Genomic DNA, 9,906 nt, shown 5'->3' with positions numbered 1-9,906 from the left:
AATGTTGTGGGGTCATGTTTAAATCGCTCAAATTCATCTGATCTTTTCTTTTCAGTGCCACAAGAACAACAGGTATTACATGTTTACATTATTAATATTAGTTGGCATACAATATACAATATAATTCGGCCGTTTATATACTTTAAAGTCATTTATAAAATGTGAAAAGTTTAGAAAGAGCCCACTTCTAATTATGCACATGATACTTTACTCGTAAAATAAATAACTGAATAAATGTTGTTCTTTACTTAAAAAAAAGTACTTGTGTTGATACTTATAGAAAATTCACAGGCACATGAAACATTTAGTTTGAGTCTTTTCAAAATCTAACTGTTTAACTGGATAAATGTATTATTTTGTAAGACACTTGTTTTGTTATTGATACAAAACATTGATGAAAAACAATGTTACTTTCAACAATTATCAAATATGTTGATTTGCACTAAACTCACATCAAAAACAATGGCAAAGTCTCTTGGTTTCACTGGTCATTTCGGGAAAAAAAAATATTGTACACAACAACAAATAACCATTTGAATTAATAAAATTAATTTTTAATATAATCCCCTCTTTAAACCAAATATGATATAATAGTGAATGTTGCTGCATGTGTGAACAGCACATTTTTGTAATTTCACCTACTCCTAACCTAACCTTAATTGAAGGGCACCTATTATGACCCTTTTACAAAAGACCTTTTTTTTTTTTTTTTTTTTTCAACAAGAAACACCTATGAAAAACAAACCAGGATGTTGCGGAATGGTTATGTGATACATTTATGGACTTTTAGAGTTTTCACAACCCATTTGCATCAATGCATGAGCAACACACAAACACACAAACACACAAACACGATACGCATTTTGACAAAATGTCACACACAAATACGGTTCAAATGTAGGCTAAGCACTACAATGACATTTATATGAGGAGTACTGTTGCGTCATGCTCAAATCTTACCAACTTGCAAATCCTACCTTCTATTGCCCTTTGTTCAAAAAGCAATCTGGAGTGAAATGACTTAAACCCTATAATTCAAATTCTTTAAAGGGGTCATCGGATGCCCATCTGCCACAAGTCGATATGATTCTTTAGGGTCTTAATGAAAAGTCTATAATATACTTTGGTTAAAAAAGCTCAATGGTTGTGTAAAACAACACCCTTTTTACCTTGACAAAATCAGCTCTGCAAAAATCATCTCATTCTGGTCGAAGCTGCTTTAAATGTAATGAGCTCTGCTCGCCCCGCCCCTCTCTTCTCTCTGTGGAGCGACGACCCTGTTTACTTTAGCCACATTTAGCCACTAAACTTGCTAACAATCACGTTATTAGGAGAGCCGATTGCAGAGATGGATTAAACAACTTCTGCTGTAGGTGAAGCTGGATCATGAATGATTCGCGCGAACATAGACGGATATATGTAGATCGGGAGGCGCATTCCCTTCACAAACAAACGTAATCCACTGCATCTTCAGCGGCTCAGATGTCGGGAGTAAATGACGACCACTATGTTCATTATTACATCCAGCAACACAACACCTCAATCACTCAATCAGAGATATTCTTGTCTAACTTACATCCCTGCTCCAGCATCAAAACAAAGAGGTCGGACTGTTACAGCTGATCTGAGGTAAAATGCTCATGTCAATCAACTATGGTGGGAGTGGCCTCTGTCATGTAACGCCACAACGATGAGAATGGCTTGATTTGAAAAAGGGATTTTTAAAAACCACTGCAAGGATTATTATCATTATAGGGTAGATTTGTACACACACTGACAACACACATTCATGTTCAAACAACATGTAAAAGTGAACTTTGCATCTGATGACCCCTTTAAAGGATTGCTAGGCTGCATTAATTAGGTCAACCAGAACTGGGAAGTCTTCCCATAACACCTGTACTTGTTACATCGTAAGTAAAATGGCATCTATTGTAATATTAGTCTGTTTCATTCTTATTCCGAGGTCACCGGAGCCACCAGATCCAGTCTGTATCCAGATTCGATGGTGGATCAGCACCTAGAAGTGACCTCAGCAGCCCTGAATGTCAGTACAGACCATGTCCACTAGATGAGCCCCAGAGACGCATCCCCACTGAAGACCTCATCAACTAGACGGCCGTCGGCAGACAAAGACACATTTATTGATTAAATTTCATCATAAAACTGACAGAACTTAAAACAGAGACTTTGTTTCATATCAAATGTAAGCACAAAGATGATTGCGATTATCAGATGGGACACGTTACAGTTTTGTTCATAAATCAACTGAAAACAGACTAATTCTTGGCATTTGATTGGTTTCTCTGATTGGTCTCTGATCTGGCTGTGGTGTAGTTTAGAGTGACAAATTACACCAGTGTGCTTGGAGGTCTAGTAGACACACTATTTGGGGTCAAAAGGCCAAAATAAAAAGCAAGAAGTCGTAATGTGAAAAAAATGCAGAATTTATTACATTTGCTAAAGAAAACTAGCAGCCGCTCAGCGGCCTCGTTTCGATCTTCCTCTGAACGAGCCGCCCTTGACTTTCTTCCTCACGCCGCTCGACTGCTCGCCGTCGTCAGCCGCTTCCTCTCCTGCCTTCGGCCGTTTCCTCTTTTCTGTGCTTTCTTTCATCTCCTGTCAGAAACAGATATTCATGTGTTCAGACACGCTCAACATTCAGAGATCTTACTCAAACACGAACGTAAGGACGAGGACGTACGATCCGTGCGAATCGCTGCGCTTCGCTCACTCGCTCCACTAGCATCATCACTTCCTCTTCCTGTGTGGGGAAGGCGGGGAGTTTCTTCCCAATCAATGCTTCGATTCGCTGAAACAGTTCAACGTCATACCTGCATGAACGGAGCGTAAGAAGACACTGAGAACGCCTGCTTTCTGCTGCCAAACCATGTGCATCCACAAAAGAGCTTTACAAACAGACACTGAATAATTAAACTGAAAAACAAAATAAAGATCATGACATCAGATCAACAGGAGTGTTCATGAACAATGATCCGATCAGCTGATTTAATACTAATGACTAGGGGAGCACGACAGATATACATGATCGTCTGCGATAATACAGTAATTATTGTTTTAAAGATGTGCGATTTCACATATACAATACACTGCAAAAAACAAACAAAATATACCTACAGACTGCACGTGCTACGTGATGAAGTCTGGTTCGACTAGTGCGCGTTTAGACTGTGTTCGTTGACTGCATGATTCAGTCTATTAAAATGCATTTAGATTACAATGATCATAAAATTCAAGATTTGGGGCCAGAAAATGTATGTATCTCTATCATTTCATATAGTTAATCAATATCACATAAAGACAACAGTTCAATATACAAGGTTAATATTAAGAGAGTCTCTGAGCAACATGACAATGTTTCTTTCCTGAATGAATCAATCGTTTAAATGATTCGGTTCAGTCGCAACGACTCACTTATTAACAGTGACTTACTGACACCTACTGGTGGTTTTACAATGCCGGTAAAAGGAAAAAACATTTTTATCAATTCTAACAATTTCTATCACTGCTTTCCACAGTACTCCTTAAGACACCAGCACAACAACAAACTCAGCAAAAAAAATTGTCTAATTATCTTTATCGATGAAATCTCTGTCATGAAATTTTTTTGGTCAATATCGCACACCCCTACTAATCACTTCCATTGAGGGAATATTTGTAAAGTAAGAAAACACAAAGTTTATGAGTGTTCGAGTGAATGAGTTAAATCACAGCTTCAGTTTGATTCTCCTCAGCGCTGCCGTTCACATTCGCACTGAACAATGAAAACTAAAAACACCTTGAGAGAAACAGCCCAAGCATCATTTACTCTGGACACTTCCATTATTGAGAGCGATTAAAAACCAAGACACTTTAATCTTGGCTGGATTGCTGCGTCTGTCTTCAACGGGAACTCGAGCGCCACCTAAATCACGCTCACAACAAGGCAAGTAAGAACAAGCGACTGAGACTGACTGTGTGACGAAGGTGATGGATTTCCCAGATCTCCCGGCTCTGGCTGTGCGGCCCACGCGATGGATGTAGTCCTGCAGACGAAACAGATTCATGTCAGGATTCAGCACAACAAAAACCTCATCCGCTGTGGAAATAAACACGAATTCACACGAACAATCCCATCTAACCCCAGCATTTTCAATGACGTAAATAACAAATAAACATTAAAAGAAGAAAGAGTTTTCCAGAATCTCATTACAGCTGGTAAAGTTATCCAGACAAAAGTGATTTCATGTTTTTCTCCCCTTTTGTTTGATTGATGTGAACATAAATCATCATTCACATTATAACATCTAATAAAGGCTTTGATTATTCAGTCATCATTTATGCTCCTCCTGAAACACGTTTTCTTTACATGTTCTCTCATCATTTCGATCCATCCAATGACAGTCTAGGATATTACAATATTTCCTAAAGCGTCCCACAGAAGACTCTCATTCAGGTGTGAATTTTACTTTAGCACCGAATCGTTGCTCAGGAGAGTAAAGTAAGCGTGTGTGTTCACCTTCGAGTGTGTGGGGATGTCGAAGTTGATGACGCAGTCCACGTGTGGGATGTCCAGGCCTCGAGACGCCACGTCCGTCGCCAGCAGAACCGAGCGAGACTTGGACTTGAACTTGTTGAGGGCCCCGAGACGCTTGTTCTGAACGCAGAGACGCACATCAAATCACAGACAGTCACGTGTGTTTCTACAGCACTTTAAACAGACCGAGTAAAAGCTGCTTCTCAGAAACGGCAGAACCGCAGATGGAGAGAGATTCCACTCAGGAGCAAAGCTCATGTTTACAGTCTGACAGCATCAGCGCCGCCAGACCCACGATACCAAAGACAACGGAAAGCGATCGTCTGACTGCGTACCTGACTCATCTGTCCATGGAGAGGAATCGCCGTGATGCCCAGGTTTCGGAGCATGAGCGCCACCCGCTGGGCGTTATTACACGTGCCACAGAAAACCATGAAAGAATTTCCAGCCAGTTCATTCAGGATAGAAACCAGATAACAGTCCTGCGAACAAGCACAAACTCACATCACAAACATTCACTAATGACGCTCTCCTCAAGTTCACCGTTAGAGAAAACCCGTTCGATAACAAGACGCAGAAGGAACCTTGTACTTGGACGGGATGAATATGTAATACTGCTGCAGTTTGTCGACCGTGGCGTATTTGGTGGAAACCGCACACTTGACGGGATCCTGTAGAGCCGCGCGCTGCAGCTTCTGCACCTGAAACCACAGAGACGCCCGTGTGAACCGCCGGTTTTAATCAGGTCTGGACTGATGCGTGAAACACAGACCGTGTTCGTACCTTTTTAGTCATGGTGGCTGAAAACAGGAATGTGCGTCTCTCACGAGGAATCACCTTCAGGATCTTATCCACCTGAAACACAAACACATCCGAGTTCACACACTCTACTGACAGCTCACACTGACACGCACATGCACACGCACACGCACACGCACACGCACACGCACACGCACAGGGCCACTATGTTTTTTTTTTTTTTTTTTTTTAATGTCATCAATGCTTTCATTCATCAAGGGCGCAAGAAACTGATCAAAAGTGACAGTAAAGACATTTATAATGTTGCAGTAGATTTCTATGTCAAATCAGTGCTGTTCTTGCTATTCATCTCTGAACCCTGAAAAATATAAAGGTTCCACAAAAAATACTGGGCAGCACAACTGTTTTCAACATTGATAATAATCAGAAATGTTTGTTGAGCAGCAAATCAGCATATTAGAATGATTTCTAAAGGATCATGTAAGATTTGTGTTTTGTAATTCTTGTTTATGTTATAGTTCAAAAGCAAAAAAAAAAAAAAAAAAAAAAAAAAAAGTTCTTCAGTCACAAGAAGTGAATGATTTTTCTCTGTTCTGTTTTAATAACAATTAAAAGAATAGTTCACCCAAAAAATGCTGTCATCTATCTGCCAATTCTGTTTTAGTGTTTTATTTTTATACCATCATTTACTCACTCTCAAGTAGTTTTAACCTGAATGAGTTTACAGCATGTTTACTGTGTACTGCCCCTTAAGAGCTGCACATCTAATATACAGGCAGGCATCTGTTTTTCTCTCAGTTGTTTACTTTCACTTTAGACATAAGCTTATATAAACTGTCCTTATATGTAAACCTTGTGTGTATTGACCATATTAGCGTAATCAGACAGGACACATAACTTAGTTCAGTAACTAGGCTCTATTGACAGGATTTTAATGTGTGCACGTTTCAGGTGTACACGCAGTGGAAAAGCGCATGTTGGAACAGCACGCGAATTAAATGTTTAACCGGTGAGACTTTAAAGCAAATATTGTACTTTTGTGATTGTGAATGAGTGCAGTGTCCTGTGAGTGTGACTCTACCGCGGAGTTAACGCTGATGTGAATGTGTGTGTGGTGTTGTACAGTATAATGAGAACTGCAGCTGATAGAATAACACCATACGACGATATTTCTCCAAAAGCAGATTGTGGAGACATTTTTATCATCCACGATCAAAAAGCGTCATATCGCACACCCATACTTGGAAAGGCTAAATCTTTTTTCGCATAGGAAAAAAATAAAAACACTTGGATTTCCATGGCTAGTGACTGTTGCCAAACTGCTGGCGTAACTATTTAACCTGCAGAAAGAGTCACTGATCGACCAGTCGGCAGCACAAACTGATGTTCTGAGGACACAAACAGTGAGCCGAGTGTGTGTGTGTGTGTGTGTGTGTGTGTGTGTGTGTGTGTGTGTACTTGTTTTTGCTACATTGTGGGGACCAAATGTCCCCACAAGGATAGTAAAGCCTGAAATTTTTGACATTGTGGGGACCAGCCTGCGGTCCCCATGGGTACAAAAGCTTATAAATCATACAGAATGAGATTTTTTGAGAAAGTAAAAATGCAGAAAGTTTTCTGTAAGGGTTAGGTTTAGGGGTAGGGTTAGGGTAAGGGGATAGAAAATACAGTGTGGACAGTATAAAAACCATTGCACCTATGGAGAGTCCCCACAAAGATAATAAACCAGACATGTGTGAGTGTATGTGTGACTGTGTGTGTCTGTGTGTTTGTACCTCAGACTCAAAGTCCATGTTGAGAATGCGGTCGGCTTCATCCATCACTAAAAATTTGAGGGCTCGCAGGTTGAATCCTTTGGTGTTTTCCAGGTGATCGATCAAACGTCCCGGAGTCGCTGAGAGTCACAGAAAACGAATCATTACCCACAATCTGAATCAAATCTAACCACTACGACATTCGACACAGTCTATGTAATAGCAAACGTCTGAACGACAAGGTTCTCCACTGAAGACTGATGTTCTTCAAGACAGATGAAAAACATCAGATGTGGACAGACCGGTGCGGAACGGCTCACGATGAGAACGGAAGCTCTTACCGATCACCACGTGAGGTTTCTTAGCCAAGACCAGAGCCTGAGACATCGTATCGATCCCTCCGACGATCACAGCTGAAACACACACACACACACACACACACACACACGTATGAGAAACGCCTGCGCTGCTGTAAGAGGATCACAACACAACTTCCTGAACGCTCTCACAGACAGCACATCGTCCGCTGCTGCTGACATTACGTGACGCGCGGCGAGAGCCGTGTCAAAACAGCGCGCTGTCATCCAACGATCAACACAAAAACAGCAGATTTTAAATGAACTTCTGCCGGAAATCGATCAAAAGATGAGTCAAGAAGGAGACGCTCTTAAACTGCTTCGTTCGTCACAGCGAACGGATTACAGGACGCGTCACCGGAGCGTGCGATAACTCACCCGTCTTGACGCCGATGCTGGACCCCAGCGCTTCGAACTGCTCGGCGATCTGGAAGGCGAGTTCTCGCGTCGGCGTCAGGATGAGCGAATGCAGCCGCTGCGCAGACGCCAGCAGAGACTGTAGGATGGGTAGAGCGAACGCTCCCGTCTTCCCCGAGCCCGTCTCAGCCAAACCGATCACGTCACGACCTGAGAAACACACGCGTTAACAAATCTGAGACAAACACACACATACATATATAACAGAGCTACCAAACCAGCGCAACCGTCCACACGTCTGTGTGTGTGAGAGGAGCCGCTCACCCTCCAGAGCCACAGGAATGGCCTCGATCTGGATCTTGGTTGGTTTCTTCCATCCCAGGTGATCACAGGCTTCACAGAGAACTTCAGTGACACCCTAAAAACACACACACACACACAGTGTTACACAGTTTGTCCTCTTACAATGCAACAACAGAAAGGACCAGCATAAGATGCGGCGGACGCAGTTTCGTGTTTGACCGGAAGGCGGCGGTAACGTGAACGGGCTCAAAAGTAAGTTGCGCATTTATTTGCGGTGTAATACACAACACTAGCGTTAAAGCCTCGCTGTTTCAGAAAGGGTTATTTCGCCATCAGTGAAACATTCCGGCTAATGAACAGATTCGCTCAGTCAATGTGAAGTGAATCGGGCGCGTGTGTTTCTCACCAAATCTCTGAAGCTCTTGTGTGTCTCTTCCGCGTTTGTGTCTTCATGTGTCTCGTCGTCTGTCGTGTTGCTGTTGTCTTCTGTTGTCTGTGTGTTTTTCTTCTCTTCTGTTGTCTGTGTGTTTTTCTTCTCTTCAACTGCAACTGCTTCTGTCGGATCCGCCATGTCTGCGGCGCGTTACCCACGTGCTGAAACCCCGCCCAGGCCCGGAAGTGACGCAGGCACGCGTAAACAGTCTTTACGAGCGAAAAATGATTGTGGATTTGGACTCAACTTTATTTGAATTCATCAATATAAACTATGGAAATAACTTCATATAATGACACAAATGATGAATTAAGCGACATTCAGCTATGTGCTGAATAGTAATGATTGACAATGAAACTGACAGCGGGGTAAAATATTTTAAAGTACTGAACTTATAAAATTAAGTAATTGGTTCTCAAGACGAAATATAACCATATTTATTTATAAAATATTTATGTATTTATTTATTTATTTATTTGAAGTATGCACCTCACTCCAAAAAAGTTGGGACAGGGGCAAAATAAAAGTGAAAAGGTTACAGAATAACCAAATAAACTGCTTTGAAACACAGCAAGCGGGTGAACAGGTGAACTGGTAACAGGTGAGGGAATTAAGTTTGGCTATAAATGGAGCTTCTCAGTCATAGCTCAAAATTGGTTTATATTAACAAAATAAAACTAAATTGGCCATTGAAAATATTGGATTTTTTCTTTGTACTTAAATCAAATAAAAGGCTAAAGAGAACAAATTACATATTCTTAATTTTATGGCATTTCACAAAACGCCCCAACTTTTAATTGGGGTTGCAGAAAGATGGGAAACATATGCTCCTCATTTTCAGTGTGTTGTGCCGGCTATAATAATAATAAGAAATGTTTCAAAGCAACAATCAACATCATTTCTGAAAGATCATGTGAATAGAAAGCTTTATTATATATATATATATATATATATATATATATAACATATAGGCCCGTTTTGAAAGCATGTATCTTAACTCTCTTGCTTTATCGTGTCTAAATATCTTGCTATTGTTTTGACGGAAAATCAAGCAAAACTGAAGTCCTTAAGTCGTTGGTAAGGAAATGATCCACTGTCAGGTCCAGGAGCGGGAGAACTGGTGTAAACTATTAGTGAACAGCGCGACACGTGTGTTAAAGCACATCGATTCCGTCATTGATCAGTCACTGATCCGTGATCAGTCGTTCAGTAACAACCGAGGGCGAGCGCTACAGTAAACGGAAGCCGCGTGCTGTTTCTGCCGCGGGATTCACCACTGATCTATAATAACAGAGAACTTATTATAAAACTGATCTATAATAACAGAGAACTTATTATAAAACTGATCTATAACAGAGAACTTATTATAAAACTGATCTATAACAGAGAACTTATTATATACAGATC

General features: G+C 41.0%; 1 protein-coding gene across 1 annotated transcript; it reads right to left on the bottom strand.

The window, feature by feature from the left end:
* Positions 1–2,431: 2,431 nt before the first annotated feature.
* ddx47 (DEAD (Asp-Glu-Ala-Asp) box polypeptide 47) lies at positions 2,432–8,690 on the bottom strand. Its single transcript, XM_051106561.1, has 12 exons — positions 8,473–8,690; positions 8,088–8,181; positions 7,785–7,973; positions 7,392–7,463; positions 7,072–7,190; positions 5,321–5,392; positions 5,122–5,238; positions 4,873–5,019; positions 4,520–4,657; positions 3,976–4,046; positions 2,705–2,834; positions 2,432–2,619 (listed from the first exon to the last, which is right to left on the bottom strand). The coding sequence occupies exons 1-12, from the start codon at positions 8,635–8,637 to the stop codon at positions 2,482–2,484; spliced, it is 1,452 nt and encodes a 483-aa protein (XP_050962518.1). The 5' UTR covers positions 8,638–8,690; the 3' UTR covers positions 2,432–2,481.
* Positions 8,691–9,906: the final 1,216 nt, after the last annotated feature.

The sequence above is a fragment of the Labeo rohita genome, chromosome 3, assembly GCF_022985175.1.
Source record: "Labeo rohita strain BAU-BD-2019 chromosome 3, IGBB_LRoh.1.0, whole genome shotgun sequence".
Lineage (NCBI taxonomy): Eukaryota > Metazoa > Chordata > Actinopteri > Cypriniformes > Cyprinidae > Labeo > Labeo rohita.
The sequence above is the reverse complement of the archived record's forward strand: the minus strand, read 5'-3'. Positions and strand labels throughout refer to the sequence as shown.